This window comes from Bactrocera latifrons, unplaced genomic scaffold (assembly GCF_001853355.1).
Source record: "Bactrocera latifrons isolate USDA-ARS-PBARC rearing strain unplaced genomic scaffold, ASM185335v1 scaffold_71, whole genome shotgun sequence".
NCBI classification, from domain to species: domain Eukaryota; kingdom Metazoa; phylum Arthropoda; class Insecta; order Diptera; family Tephritidae; genus Bactrocera; species Bactrocera latifrons.
The window spans coordinates 414,529-430,669 of NW_017537390.1; the positions used below are offsets into that span (position 1 = coordinate 414,529).

The following is a 16,141-nucleotide window of genomic DNA, read 5'->3' on the forward strand; positions in this document are numbered from 1 at the left end:
TAAAATTGATGAAATGGTGAAGAAAGTTGTAAAAACAGAAAATTTACAATTTGGGCTTTCAATACTTCATGGGTGGATTAGGTTCTTTGAATGTCTTCTCCACTTATCATATAAACTGTCTATAAAAAAGTGGCAAGCGCGAACAGAAAGCGAGAATCTATTAGTTTCGGAAAGTAAAGCACGGATTCAAAAAGGATTTAAAGATAAAATTGGTCTGATTGTTGACCAACCGAAACCTGAATTCTAACGATGGCAATACAGCTAGGCATTTCTTTCAAAATCCCGAGATGTCAGCAGCAATTACTAAAGTTGACATAAATTTGATTAAAAAGATGCATACAATACTCGTAGTTGTTTCTAGTGGGCACGATATTGAGGTACAGAAGCTTCGTGACTACGCTTTAAATACAGCAAAATATTTCGTTGAATGTTATCCTTGGTATAACATGCTTCCACCACTTCACAAATATTTTATCCATGGACCAGAGATAATATCGCAAGCTATGTGGCCAATCGGACAATTATCAGAAGAAGCTCAGGAAGCTCGAAGCAAAGATTTTAAGAATTTTAGAGAACATTTTTCTCGCAAATGTAGCAGAAAAAAGCAAATGAAAACATATTTAACAGACTTTTAATCAGTTCTAAACTCCGTTATATCAACCACAAGAAAATTACCAAAAAAAAAAAGTGGAGGATTTACCCGAAGAAGCATTAGAGTTGGTCGTGATAGAGATTGGCAATAATAATGAAGTTGATGATGGCGATGATGATGAAGGCGATGATAAAAATGTAAGCGAAGACGACAATGATCATGAATATGATTATAGTGACGAAGAAACAGTTTATATATTTTAAATAAAGTTTGATGCTTAAAAAATTAAAAATTTAGAAACTGATGTTCAGCATATTTTTGTTTTTAAGATATAAAAAAAAAAAAAACAATCAAAAAACTCGAATTGCATTATTTTCTTACTACTTTATGATTAATTAACTAAAAAAAAAAATAACTTTTCCATAACTAGAAGATTTGTGGGAATTAATCTCCATTTTGAGCACTATTTACCCCACTGTGCGTCGTCTATTGCTATATAGTTAGCTCTTCCAAAAATTGAGGTTATTTGCGCTGTATCTACATCTCAATATGAGGCGATAAATGATAGACCTTCAATATAAGCAGAAGTGTTAAAAAATTCATGATTTCCACCAGCGCAAATTCTGCTGAGTGTCAATGAGGCTGCTCTCCATGCCTTTATATCATGTTCTAAGAATCTATTCTACCGTAGAATATTATTTATGTAATAGTATATGTGGTTACGTCAAAAAAGGTGTGCCTTACCGGAAGACCTCCTAAAATACCTTGAACTTAATACCCATTTTTCTTCCGTCGATAGTTGGCTAATACTTCTTGCGCTAGATGACAACAGTTAACCATGTGTCTAAGCTACAGATACCGCAGTATTTATCGATTTTTATTAAAATTTCCTCTTTCATTTCTACTTTTCTTTGCTTCTGTTAAAATATTAATATTTAAGTTCTCCAGGAGTCGCTCCGTGATATGAGTTTATCCCGAACAAAAATAAAATGAATGAAAGACAAATTTAGGACAAAAATTGTAGGTTCTTCTCATAATGTCCTGAGTTAGTTGCCGAACATGTAAGGTGTTCTGTGGAAAATCAACAATGAAAAAAATGTCTGATTAAATTCAACCCGAAATTACAAAAAACCTGCATGTTGAAGTATTTTAGTACAAATACTCCTGAGTCATTACAAGCATGTCAACGAGCAGTTTAAACGGACTTGTTCTGGTCAAATTTGATCAGATAGTTCTCATTCTACTTTCAGAGTTGGAGTGGGTTTATCCATTCGGACGATTGATTCGCTGAAATTCATCGTTTATCTCATGCAGCTCATCGTTCCATCGCATGCGATATTCGCCGTTGCCAATGCGTAAAGGCAGGATCTGAATAACGTTTCTCTCGAAATTTAAGTTTAATTTAGTTTAGTTTTTGTTCGTGGAGAGAGGATTTTACTTCTCAGTTGCTCACTCAGTCCGAAGTAGCAGTAGAGTTAGTCTGTGTTGTATTTCGAGGCTGACATTTTTGTTGTTGTTAATACTGGTTCCAAGATAGAAGAAATTCGACTTCGTTGTGACTCAATAGTGACGTGGGAGCCAGGTCACGACAGTGACGACAGTTTGTTTGATGGCAGGAGATATTTCGTCTTGCCCTCGTTCACTACCAGATCCATTTGCTTCGATTCCATATCCAGTCTGGAGAAATCAGAATTAATGGCTCGCATGTTGAGGCCAATAAACAAAATTGAAGTGATTGATAGTCTGGCATTATTTTCCAAGGAGTATATTTTGAACTCTGGCAAGCTCGTTTGTTCGTTTTTTGGAAAAGTTTTGTATTTTGCAGAGTATATGCGCAGTGACGTGAAGAAATTATTGAGACTATACTCTTGTCTCTGCTCACCAGACATTGAAGAGGTCTTCTTTGTAATCGCGTAAGAAAAAGTGGTCCTAGGTTATTCCTGAAAAGCAAAATCTTTTTAACTAAGTGGCTATGTGAAGTAAGTTTGTTTTGGAAATTTGTGCTCTATTCTCTGTTACATTCTCTAACCGAAAACTGGCTTCATAAGTGAAATCCTAAAGTAACTGGAAGGACAACTTAATCTCTGCCTGCAAACTCAAATGAAACTTTTTATAATATAACCATTTTAAACAAAATGCGCTGAGTAATTCAATTTACAGTTGGTGGAAGTGAAATGGTGGCAAAGTTTCGAATAAAATCAAAAGGAAATCTCGACAATTGGAATTAATTGCGACACCGCAACAATGCAGCGAGACACGTGGAGAACGGTATCACAGCCACCGCATGCACATTTGAAAAGTTATCTGTTTTATTTTTATTTCGATGTTCTTCATTATGTCAACACTTTAAAGGTTAGCGACTAGAGAGCAATTAGAGATGCAAGCAAATGATACACAAGCAAAGTGTGGCATGTGACATGTACATACATAACAGCTCAAAGCAATAGTAACACCAGAATGATTTTGCCCTGACTGGACAAAGGAAGTCTCTCCAGAGCTTAGTGGCTCAGATACTGTTATAATCTGAAAAACTTTTACTAGAGGTTAATTGAAAGTCAAATAACCAAAAAAAATATTGGTCAACACCTTGGACTATTTCTGAAGAGTTTCTTTTGACAAGGTGTAAAACAACTAAAGTCCAAATATGTGTATGGAATGAATTACACTAACAACATGTTCGACCATTGGCTCTCCCGGGAGCAGTGAAGAAGATGTATATTTAAGTGTCTTTGACGGACTCGTATAGCAGGCAATAGATGGGTTCAAAGCCACTAATTTCTCAAGTTTCATATTTCATTGTGAGATTTTTTCCGGGCAGCATTATTGTATGTTAATATATCTGGGGCCCTTTGACATAACCTGCACACTTCCGTGATGAATGCAATTTGTTGACGACAGATGAATTATCTAGTTCTTCGACAAACGACAGGAATACTTTTTGCGAATTTCTGGGCAAAAGAACCAAACGTATTTATTTTTCCTAACCTTTAAATATATGAAACTTAATTTTTCTCTTATTTGGTGGCAACACTTACAGATCTGAGTATTATTACTACCCCATGCAATTAGCGTCTTCAGGCGCATCTTGTTTGTATATTTACTTTGTGATTTTCAAGAGGAAATAAATCGGATATATTTTACGGCATAGCCAAGAATTCAGCTTTATAATGAGGATAAAGGCTTGCCATTATGTTTTAAAAATGATTTAGGGCAAGTCACCGCCGCGGCTGCCTTAAATCAATTTTAGCCGTGCCGTCCGACCTTCGACCACTTTTTGCAGCAATTGTGGACGTATGTTTGTCAGCAAAAACTTGGCGAATACTATCTTCCAAGGCGTCAATCAGGTCGGACTTACTTACGAAGAAAAGCGAATTCATATAACTCAATAAAAGCTAGTTGTGTTCTTGAAGGCCCCACCACAGAACCGCGTCGCTAGGTCTTGAAAGGTCAATTAACACTAAAGCATTGGAACACCTATATAATTTTCTAACCTTTTAGAAATCTAGGATCTATAAACTATATACTAAAAAACGAAAATCTTTAAAGAAACTGTTGTTTCAAGAGTACGAAAATATTTTGAGGTTTTCGGTTATTTATCTTTATTGTTATTATTGGAATATATGGAATGATAACGAAACTTCTAGCCGTTTCCGAAAGGTATATTAATCAGGCGCATTTTCTTAGGGCCTCAAAGAGCAAGCTCGAATAATCTCTCATTTGTGCTGCTGCATTTTTACTACACGTCACTAGGGTACGAGAATTCTAGCTCAATATTTAAGAATAAAATTAAGGGTGTGGTCCACCACATCCTATAGTATCTAATCTATGTCTAAGATATGTGAACAGAAACCTTTGGATACTGAAAAATGGTTATATTTCTTCTATCTTTATGTCTTTGGTTATAATTTTGAAGTCATACGTGGAACTATGCTTTTGAACAAGAGTGTCCATACAAGCGCACGCTAGAACAGCTGCTGCATTGAAGCATTTCTATATGAATCTACACGTTAATATAAAAATATATTTATATATATGTATTTCTGTTTATATATAAATGTGCACCCAAGAATTTGCCATAGAACGTTTGCACCGTGTGCATTAAACTGTCAGCTTGTGTATGAATTGGCAGCGTTGGCAACTTTGAAAAGGGAATTGTCGACATGCACGTCTTTGTTTATTTCACATACAATTTCCAATTACATTAGGACGCCATGACACCCAGAAGGAGCGAAAATATGCAAGGCAAATAGATATCCTGTCACAAAGCCGCACAGACACACACACACACATATGAACGCACCCTCATACATGAATATGAAATGCCTATACAGACAAATGTGCATACCAGCGCGCCTGAAAGGCAAGTAAGGACAGATAGCGTGACAAGCCGACTGACGAAGTGAAAACATGCACGACAACGCAGCCAAAGACAAGCCAACACATTGAAAAGAAACACATAAATATTTGAAAGACACGTGAAGCCACACGTTGCATGTCGTCTGCTGGTTGCACGTACGGCAATGCAATGACAAAATAGCACCACACTCAAGTACATATGTGAGAACACACACAAACACGCACACGCATGCTTGAAGTGACGTTTGTCAGTCAAGCGTGTGTGGAAAATTTTTACTGGAAACTAAGCTAAGCTCCAACCTGCCACAACTCTAGTATGTTGCAGCGTCAATGTCTTCAACGTAGTAATAACCGCAAATTATTTCATGCGAGCGAACGCCGCACATTTGCAGAACAATTGCATACTTTCAGGCGGTTAGCGTAGGTAGCTAACTGTGTATTTGACTGACTGATTTCTAAGTGACTGCGCACACACATGAAATTCATATCAACGCTTGTGAGCGCTCATATGTGTGTGTGAGTGCATGCATTTCTGTGCACATGCCATTGCATACATGAAGGCGCTCGCTCACATGCCGTTTGAAACAAATAAAATGTGCGCATTTTTCGCGCAATAAAAAAAAAATTAAAGGAAAATATGAAATTATAAAAAAAATTCCTCCACTCGCGGAAATGTGTCTCGCGCTTTGCTGTTGCAGCAGTTGATTTTGTTGTCAGTTGCAGAGCTAAGCTTGCGTGCTCGCTCATATTTATTACATTGGTACGCAGCGACAGCGAATGTGTAGAAAATTATTCAAGTACTTAAGGAAATAACACGCTGACAGTTATTGCTATATAGATCATTTTCAGGATAGCGCCAAAAAGGGTGTTGAGTAAAAAGATATGTCTTTTAAACTTAATTTAGGATTTTCCTCTTGGATTCAATAAAAAGTTTCTTAAAAAGAAAGCTAGCTTTCTACTTTAATGTGTTCAAACTTCTTTAAAAAGCGTATAAATTTGAACTTTACTAACTATGTTGGTGTAGAAATATTCAAATTTTGGTAACGAACAATCAGTTGAGTGAAAGCTGTCAAGCTGCAATTCGGCTTTGGTGAATATCAGTATGGAGTTATCTGAATTGACAGTTATTATTACCAATAGTGTCAAGCGTCATGCAATATTAACCCTGGACCGTATGTCTGCTCTCAGCCAGCAAAGCTTTTTTTTACCGTTGGCGGTTCGTTTAAATCGAATGTAATGATATCTCATGAGTTGAGTTTAACTTAGATTTGGCGATTTCATTTCTTAAAATATTTCAAAATAATACCCTAATAAAATGGCAACAAGAAGTTTACTGATGTCACATTTTATGTTTGTCCGAAAATTTGTGGAAAAACTTGTAGTTGGTTTTCATAATGAAATATTTTCCTCAGAATCGCAGAGGAAAGGCAACTCCATATATTGCGGCAGTGTGAAAATGCAAAAAGTAAAGATTATTCCGTATGTTCAAGCAGAAAAATTTCAGGCGGAACTAACAATTTTTGTGACACATGTTCTCGAAAACCAAGGCTTCATATTGGAGAGTGCTTTGAAAGCTACCACAAGATGAACAACTATAAAATATAATTTTTATATAAATTTAAACATAAAACAGAGCTATAAGGTGGATGTATCAAAACTTCCCAGCCAAGCTATCCCAGTTTTTGCCGAGTCATCAAAGATGGGTGTGGTCTGGCATTGTCCTTATGGAAGACGGAGCCCTTTGTGTTGATGAGTTCTGACCATTTTTTTCGATTGCTTGCTTCTATCTAATCAGTTGTTGTCAGCAAAATGTAGAATCAAATGTTTGACCAGGCTGGAGCAGCTTAAAGTGGATGATTCATTTCCAATCCCACCAAATACTCAGCATAACCTTTCGTGGCGTCAATCCTGGTTTTTCGGCCATTTGGACTATGATCTTTTTCGCACATTATTGTCGTATTTGATCTACTTTTCGTCTATTTTTAGCATTCGCTCCAGAAATGGTTCGCTGTCATTTCGTTTCAGAAAAGAATCGCAGTTGTTAATTCGGTCCATTAAATTTTTCACAGACAATTCATGTGGTACCCAAAGATCGAGCTTCTTTTTGTAGTCAGCCTTTTTTTAAATGGTCGATAATCACATGAAGATGAATGGTAAGTTTCTTAGCGAGGTCATGGCTGCTTATGTGACGGTGCTGTCAGTCTTTTTCATAATTTCATCGACTTTTTCAACGATAGGTCGACCAGAGCGAGTTCCACATCAAAACTTCCAGAACTCACATTTCCAACACTATATGCTATGACACAATGTGATTGGTAGCATTGGAGATATACGACTGCAACGAAATCTATTGACAAAATACGGAAAGACTTTTTCGACTAACCAAACATTTTTTTAGATATCATCGCAAAAATTTATGATCAGGAAGCAGTTAAATTTTTTGGTAGTAGTCCTAATGTTTTCAGTCGTTATCTTTTTTCATTACACCGGTACTTGTACTCCTTCCTCCTGCAACATTTTGGGATTTAGCATAAAATACCACATATGTACATATTTAAAAACTGATAACGATCTCATATAAAAGTGCAGGTGTATTAATTGAAAAATTGTCTTCCACTTAATGAACTAATCTCTTGTATAAGATTTGTTTTGACTGGCAACTAACACTACTGCAAGCTTAAAGCGGCAGCTACGTGCTATATTTGTGGGCCCTTTGCTTTTATTTTATTAAATTAATCTCAAAAATTATTTTAGATTAATTAGAAACATTAAACCCCGATTAGCGAAGATCTCAATATTTTATAGATAACAAGATCGTTAATCATGTATTTATTTATTTATACAAAGATTAAACAGAGCGTACTATTCTCACGCCACACGCAGTTAGAGATTAACTCTTCGCAATCTGTAAATACTTTACATGCACGGTTAATATTTAATAGCGTCTAATATCCGCGTTGTGGCCCAAGCGATAGCGCGCTGAGTGCCAATAGCCTCTCAGCTATACTGACGTCAACTAACAAAGTCCAATCGCTTGCGCTCCACATTATCACTTGTCGCCCGCCAGCTGGAGGCACACTATTGTGCTCTCTCCGCTTCTATTTTAGTCTCGTTGTGATCGTCAAACGGTGCGCTTCGTTTTACAAGAAAATGATCGCACCCGCTTTCTGTGCGTTGACGGGTGTCGCGCGCAATTCCGTTTCTCATTTACAAAAAATAGTGCGCCGTCATTTGTGCGCCTCCGCGGTGGAGGGTAAATATGTTTTAGTGCAACGACATAAATCGTGTGATAATGAAACTATGAAATTTCCGAGTGTGTGGCTACGTGACAACTGCTACTGTGAGCAGTGCTTCCATCAAAGTTCAAAGTCGCGTCGCATCGATTGGGATCGCTTCGATACTGAAGTGGTGGCGCTCGATGTTCAGGTGAGTTCAATTAGTATATTGATTTACCCCGTCGAATAGCATAGATTTCTCTTCATTTAATTAGGTTGATTCGGTTGCTGAGCAAGTTGTGATTAAGTGGAGTGATCAGCATACTTCCACTTACGATCTAAAGTGGCTGCGCGAGCGTGAATTTAGCGATGAGCGCAGACAACAGTATTTGAATGGATTTTATCGGCCAAAACCAAAACATTGGGCGGGTCAACAGTTCAAGCAAATTACGGAAACTTTCAAATTTCAAGATGTAATGCAAACAGATGATGGTGAGTGGGGGGAAGTTGGTGGGGTTGGGTTGGCGATTTTATTTTTTTTAGTTTAAATGCAGAAATAGGAGAAATATGGCAAAAATGAAGAGTTATACAGATATAAGTTACTTCAAATAGTTGAATTGATAATTTAAAAGGAGATGAGCGCAGACAACAGTTCATCATTTGGCAGAGACTAATTAGCAAACTGCGTTAACTTCTGAAGTAAAAAGTGTCTCATAAAGCTGCGTCGATCTTGATCTTCCTTAAGTGACTTCAAAACGATTATGAAATAAGTCGACTACCGAGTGCATTTTTGATTTCCTAAGAGAGCTCAAGCAAACTAAGTTTTCTTCGTTGGATCTCATCCAACACAAATCAGGCACGAAGCTTTTAGTCCGTTATAATTAGCGTCTGACATTTGGAAAGTGCCTCAAATTAAGGTTTAAGAAGAATTTCTTTCAAGTTATGGATGAATCGCAGGCTTAATTATGTTCGATATAGTAGTGTCAGGTTTGGTTAAGTTAGCTAAATAGTCTGCTAACTCTTGAGGACACGAATAAACAAACTTCAACAGCTAGAGACACCAATCCCTTGTGATGCTGAAACACTCACATATGGATCAAAAAGCCTGTCGCATATCGACAAAACGCCTAGAGCATGTTACAAATTTTTTGAGGCGACTAATATCAATTCCAGCTAATTCTCCAGGCTCGTAGAAAGTGTGACAACTGAAAAGTTTCAACCTTAACTTGCCAAAAGCTGGACAGTGAAGGAAAAAGTGTCTAGATGTTTCCACCTCATCTTTCACCATGCACATTTATAAGTTGCGCCCTCCAAAATCTTTAGCCTCACCGCGTGTCTAAACCTGAACCACTAGTTGAGCACAGGTTTCCAGTTCCATAGCTGTCATTATTTTTTTCCTCCAATATGTCCGTCTTGTTTCTGTAGTCCTATGAATGTTTTCAGAGATAATTTTGTTAATGATAATTACATGAAATACTTGAGGTAGTTCAGGGGTACGGTAACGTGATGTGTTTGCATTTTAGAAAGGCAAATTTTAAAAAGGAAGGAATAACAAGTTTCACTAACCGGTTATAAATCCAACATGTTTCAGTTATAAATCCGACATGTTTTGGTTATAAATCCGATATGTATCGGTTATAACAGAGGAATATTGTTATCAACAGACAGCAATAAATTTTCTCATACAAAAAAGCTTTCCTTCACAGCTCTCCAACAATGGCTTGAGGCACTAGCGGTACGCGGTGTGGTCATCATCGAAGACGCACCACTGGACAAGACGGTTGTGCGACAATTAGCCGACCGTGTGGGTTTTATACGACGCACCACCTACGGGTAAGCGGAACACTTTAATAAGTTTTAAATAAAATATTTTAGAATTTCTTCCACAACAGCGAAGAGTTCATTGTGCAGGCAAAACCAGGCGCTAAGAATTACGCCTACCTCTCCGATCCGCTGCCGCTGCACACGGACCTGCCCTACTATGAATACAAGCCGAGCGTGAATATATTGCACTGCGTGGTGCAGTCGCAGTCAGTAGGCGGCAGTAATCTGTTGGTGGACGGATTTCACATAGCCGATCGCTTGCGCGACGAACACCCAACGGATTACCGTATACTAACGGAGACGCCGGTCGATTGGAATGATATCGGCAGTGAGGATGGGCGGAGTTTTCACAATATCTGGCGCGCACCGGTGATATGGTGAGTGGGGAGGAGTGATGCTCTCAAGTTGCTGCATTTAAAATGAATTCTCTCGAAAAGAGTTACGACGGCGGTAAGATGCGGTATAAGGTGCCACACGGTGGCTGCTACGAAGTCAATGCGGCCACAGTGGGGGCATTTAATTTATTTGTCTAGCAGGCAAGGCGTCAATTCCCAAAGCAACTCTTAAGCGAACGAAGAAAATTGAGTGTCGCTGCCACTTACACACACTTGCCTGAGGCTGTGGGGTTTTTTAGTTGCATTTGCATTGCAGCGCCCATACATATTTTATATATAATATTGCAGCGCGTTGTGTGCCGCCTGGGTGTATGCAATGAAAATCGATTTTCAATCTTATTTATAGCCTCAGTTTCGAGCCGCATCAACCTGTTTTGTACGTTTTGCTTGTCGCCGGCGTTGTCGCTTCATTTACAACTCATTTTCTATTTTTTTTTTTCGTGCTGGTTTTTTGTCTGTTTGCGCGCCTTCCTAACGCGCCGTTGACAATTGCCACCGCGCGCCGCAGCCGCTCTCTCAGCATCCGCTATCTACTCTTTTTCCTCGCTTTATTTAACACTTTCCTCTGCTTCTTTTTACAGTTTAGACAGTGACGGAAATTACACGCGTATAAATCACAGCATTCCCCAGCGCGACAGTCATTTCTCCGTGCCGCTGCGCGCCGTCATACCCTGGTACCAGGCCTACGCCAAGTTTGTGCGTTTGGCGCGCCGCGACGCTTTTGCATTTAAAACGAAACCCGGCGACGTTTTGACTTTCAATAATATTCGTCTGCTGCACGGTCGCACCGGGTACGATGACACCGAGCAGAATGTACGGTACATTGTGGGCGCCTACCTCGACTGGGACATCATCTATTCGAAGCTGCGCGTATTGAAGAGCGCACAGGCGGAAAGCCTCAACGGTGGCAACGCGCTGCAGCAGTAGCACCACCAGCAACAACAACAACAAAAAGGTACATGTCTTGATATATAAAAAGTCAAGGCAGCTGGCGGCCTAACTGCTGTTGGCAAAACCACAACGTTGACGTGTACGACGAAGGCGACAATTGGCACACTAACTCCTTCAGCTCGCAGCTGTCAAGGAGCGGGCAACAACCGGCGCGGCAGCAACAGAAACTGGAATCGCTGCAGCAGCCGCTGTCCTCCTTCAACGGTTCTTGCGGTGCAATGCTTTCTATTAACAACTTTTTTGCTGCTGCCAACAGTGCCAACAGTGCCTTCATTATTTTTCGATTCCTCTTTGGCTTGACGTTTTTGCTCCGTGGTTGTTGCTGTTGTGTTTGCATGTCTTTTCGAGTTTTATTGATTTTTAATAAAGTGGCGCACAGCAGGCGACCGGAAGTTGTGGTGACATTAAAGCAGATAATTTACTTGCTTTCACACTTGGCTTATTATCAATTTAAGGCATTAACTCTGAGTGATGGCACTTTACATTCCCTGTAATTATCTTAAATTTGATTGTTATTGTAAATACAAGCTTACTTTTAGGCAATAAAATTATAGATTCGATTAGTAATAATATCTTATATAATATGTTGTTTTAGTTTAACTAATTCTTATTAATTTTTGAAAATATTTAAAATTCGTATTTTTTTGATTTCTTGACTAATCATGTCTTATCTTTCATATAAGATTATGATAAAATTGGTTTTTAAAGTGCATTTTAGAATAGTTACCGCCGGACAACACATTTCAAATGTTATTACATATTTTAGATTAAATCGTATTTAATGGCTGTCTTCAATTCTTTACTTGCTTTCTTTTCATGATCCCATATAAAAATTTCATGTAGAAGCAAGTTTAATTGATATAAGGGAGTATGTTAGTACCTCATTAAAGTGGTGTATCCGAAATCCGCAATATTACCAAATTTTGGTTTAGACAATTTAGACCAAACATTGTGAACGGCTTATGATATAAAATACTCTCAAAATTGATTCCGCCATTTGTTTGATTCACTACTCTCCAATGCTATTGAATATATATTTTGAAAGAGGTTAGGTTATGTTAGAACAGTTTTGATCCTTTGCGACAACGGATGAAGTTCAGTTACTGGGCCTAAGAGAAGTAGTCATTCTTTAGGTCATCCTTTAGGATGCTTACACTTGACACCAATTTTAACAGGCTCTGTAGCCTCGCTATCGATACCTCCTCTAGTGTATCATACCGTGGGGACACATATGCTTACATCGTACCATTGTTTCTCTAGTGTCATACTCTATATATATCCTGCAGTCTTCTCTATCTGTCAGCCTCATTTTGCGCCGTTTGTCTTGACTGTCTTGTCAGTCAGTGATCAGTTAGTATTCTGATCATATTCTTAAAGTATTTTCTGTCGAGTGCCAAAGGATATTTTTTGTACTTCTGATTTATCGTTTTGCACTTGACTTTTTCAGTTTTGCATCCTGGTAGATGTTGATTTTAGAATTGTCTGCATGTGCCTTAGAAGCCAGCTCGGCTTCGCAATAACAAAGACCTCAGCTTGAAATATTATGCCGAGCTCTGGACATTATATTCCCGCACCAAATATATCGTCCATTTTCGAGCCATCCTTACAGATGGTTAGAGCTAACATATCTTCACACCAGCCATATTTTTCTATATTTATTTTAAACCTACTTTCCCAGTTGAAAAGTGGGATCATGTAGTCGGAGGCAAACCTCCACTATCCACCGTGTTATGCCCGAAGGTTCTGTCTGTAAATTCCTCAGCCAGTAGCCCTCCCGCCGATTTTGCTTGGGCAATTATGCCTCCAGCAAATTGGCAATTTCGGCGATTAACAAACCCATCAAAGTGGAATTGCGCTTCATCTCTTGGGATGATATTGTTCAAAAACACACTATCCGTTTGCCGCTGAAATTCGAAAAATTGTTCAACACTGACAACACTTTTTTCTTTCATTTAACGCCCCATTTTTACTAAGCCTGGAATCTCGGCTATCGATTTGTATTTCTTTTCACGCTTGGCAACATTTTACTACAAAATAGCGGAGAATTTAGATCTTCATATTATATACATTAGTTATATATTTTCATATTGTTCAGATCGAATCACTATAACTGTTATATTAAGCTCTTATTAGGAGTCTTTTGTACTTATGAAGGGTACTAAAGCTTCGGTGCATCCGAAGTTGGCGTTCTTCGCGTTTTAAATTAAAAACAAAAAATGTGGCTTTACATTTGAGTTTTTTTATTTTTAGAATTTATTTTTGATATCTATTCCTCTCTATCCTTTATTCTTTTCATAAAAATTACTATTTTTCCTGCATTACCCAACACATTTTCAAATATCTTAGATAGTGTGGTGAGTTGAACTTGCTGCTTTGGGCGCCCAGTTAGGGATTTGTGGTTTCCAAATACTGAATATTTTAATTCACAGCGTGAAAAGCCTTTATGGCACATTGGCAGCTAGCGATTCAACCTTATTTGGTATCGATTTTTATCTATTGTTTCCATTTAAAAATAATTTATAGTTTTTGTTTCTTGTGAGCCGAAAATTTCCAGTATTCTAAAATTCTCTAAATCTCTCTCTTTCATCAAACCAAATTTTTTATAATTTTATAGTATGGAACTGAACCGAATGAGCTCTTTGCAGAGTATTTATATTTTATCTGAGATGCAAAACCCGTTGAGCACTGTTATGCTTTTGTTCTTCTATTTGTTTGCATTTTTCTTAACCAAAATGTACAGTTAAACCAAATTGTATGCAGTTAGGTTGAAATAATACGAAAAGTTTCGCTTAATGGACTTTTAATGTATTTTCAAGTCGTAAAGTTGCATGCTTTTGTGGGCAATTGGGTGTAAAAATAACTGAGACTTCCACTGATACATATATACAAAATATAAAAAATGTGTGCTTGGCTTTGTGTACAGAAATTTTAATATAAACATTTTATGCATTTGCATTGCTGGCGAAGATATGTATTTTTATGGTTAGGGTAAGACAAAAAACTTATGTATCAAATTTATGAGTTAAAATTAACAGTCAAACTAGAAGAAGCATTAAGTTCGGTTATATAATAACTTTTATAAATATACATGATTCCATTCTAAGACTTAATTTTGATCGGTCAGTTGTGTGGCAGCTATATGCTATACTGTTGCGAACTTAACAATCTCTTGGAGATTGCATAGTTCCTTTAGACAATAATCCACGCCAAATTTCTTGAAGATATTTCGACATATAAAACAGTTTTCCATCAGAGGACATGATTTTGACTGATAGGACGGATAGGATAGATCGTCAGACAGATAGACTTGGCCAAATCGACTCAGATCGCCATTCTGAATATTTACATAGCATATATATTCTATAACATTTCCTTCTGAGTGTTGGAAACTTCGTGACAGACTTAATATACTTTATTCAGGGCATAAAGTAAACCTTCAAGGTAATGCCTTTAGCTTAATTTTAAAAAAACGTCGGTGAGCATTCTAATAAAATACGAAAAGACTTTTTCGACTAGCTAATATGTTTCAGATAACACAAAAAAAAAAAAAAAAAAAAAAAAATAAAATTTTACTTTCAAGTAACACCATTACTATTTTCAACGGTTTAGGATATAATTGTTTGTATCACCAATTCATGCCGAGTGTAAAATTTCCTAAATAATCTTCCTCAGGGAAATATTTTGTACTTCAAAAATTTGTATGCTTAAAATATTTTAAAAACTGACTTTCTGGAATTTTTTTCTCTTTATAAAAGTTAATTTTAACACAAATACGTTTTTTGTATTTATTTTTTTTTGCTCACCTTAATGTATATATGTGTAAGTGGGTATGCAGCACACCACGATTAGTCATTAATTTTTTGTTTTTCATACAAGAAAAGTAGGCACAAAAGTCAGCGGCATGCTACGCATTCATATACAGTCATAAAAAACCACAAATAAACACCCTCACCACACATACACAAACATACAAATGCACACACACTGCAGTAAGCGCCGTCAACAAAAGTAACTTACTCGCTTTGCTGGGTAATTACCATTGAAATATGATTGTATTATCAGCAGTCTGTATATAAAATGCTACAAAGAAAGTTCAAAGTGTAATGCGGGGATGGGGTTTGGTGCTGCATGTGGCAAGTTGCGAGAGAAATGAGAAATCACAGCATTGTTAACAGTCGAGCGCGGCAAGTTTTCCGGCCAATTACATGCGAATTCCATAAACATTACACGCTGGTGCGCATAAAGTGACGCACACACACCAACATATGTACATGTCACACACACATCCATGCAAATGCCATACACACACACATATGCCCGCGTGCGCCGAGTAAACTCGCACTTTTATACACTCTTCAAATTTCGGCTGTTGAAAGTATTAAGTGACAGCAGCAGTCACAAAGTCAGGGCAGAAAAGCCTGAGAAGCTCTACTCAAGCACCCATTTAGCCGCTTGCTACATTCCCGTTATGCTACGCTGATAATAAAATAAACTTTTAACGAGTAAAAAATGGATTTTAACAATTCGTAAGTCAAAGCGAAAATTGCCGATAATAAAACCTACGCAGCCGACACACGCATACGAATACATGCACACAAAGAAAGGCAAATAAGCAACAAATGCATATAAAATGACGGCTATGCCGCTAGCTTGCTTACTTTTATTTTTATAAGTAAATGAGCTTACTTTTATTTTTATAAGTAAATGAGTGTGTGTTCGTGTCGCATAAAAGCGCCTAAATCTAATGAAAATAAAATGGCAATGAAAATGTAATAACAATGACACATTTTCCCAGGCAATTTGATAAG

General features: G+C 37.5%; 1 protein-coding gene and 1 long non-coding RNA gene across 3 annotated transcripts in view; both read left to right on the plus strand.

Moving 5' to 3' along the window:
• The window catches only part of LOC108976001, a 424,947-nt gene that overhangs the window by 301,971 nt on the left and 106,835 nt on the right, over positions 1–16,141 (plus strand). The gene's annotated exons all lie outside the window — the stretch shown is intronic.
• Positions 8,074–11,910, plus strand: LOC108976000 (gamma-butyrobetaine dioxygenase). Its single transcript, XM_018944869.1, has 5 exons — positions 8,074–8,374; positions 8,439–8,655; positions 9,870–9,996; positions 10,056–10,364; positions 10,964–11,910. Exons 1-5 carry the CDS (start codon positions 8,099–8,101, stop codon positions 11,307–11,309), a joined length of 1,275 nt encoding a protein of 424 aa, XP_018800414.1. The 5' UTR covers positions 8,074–8,098; the 3' UTR covers positions 11,310–11,910.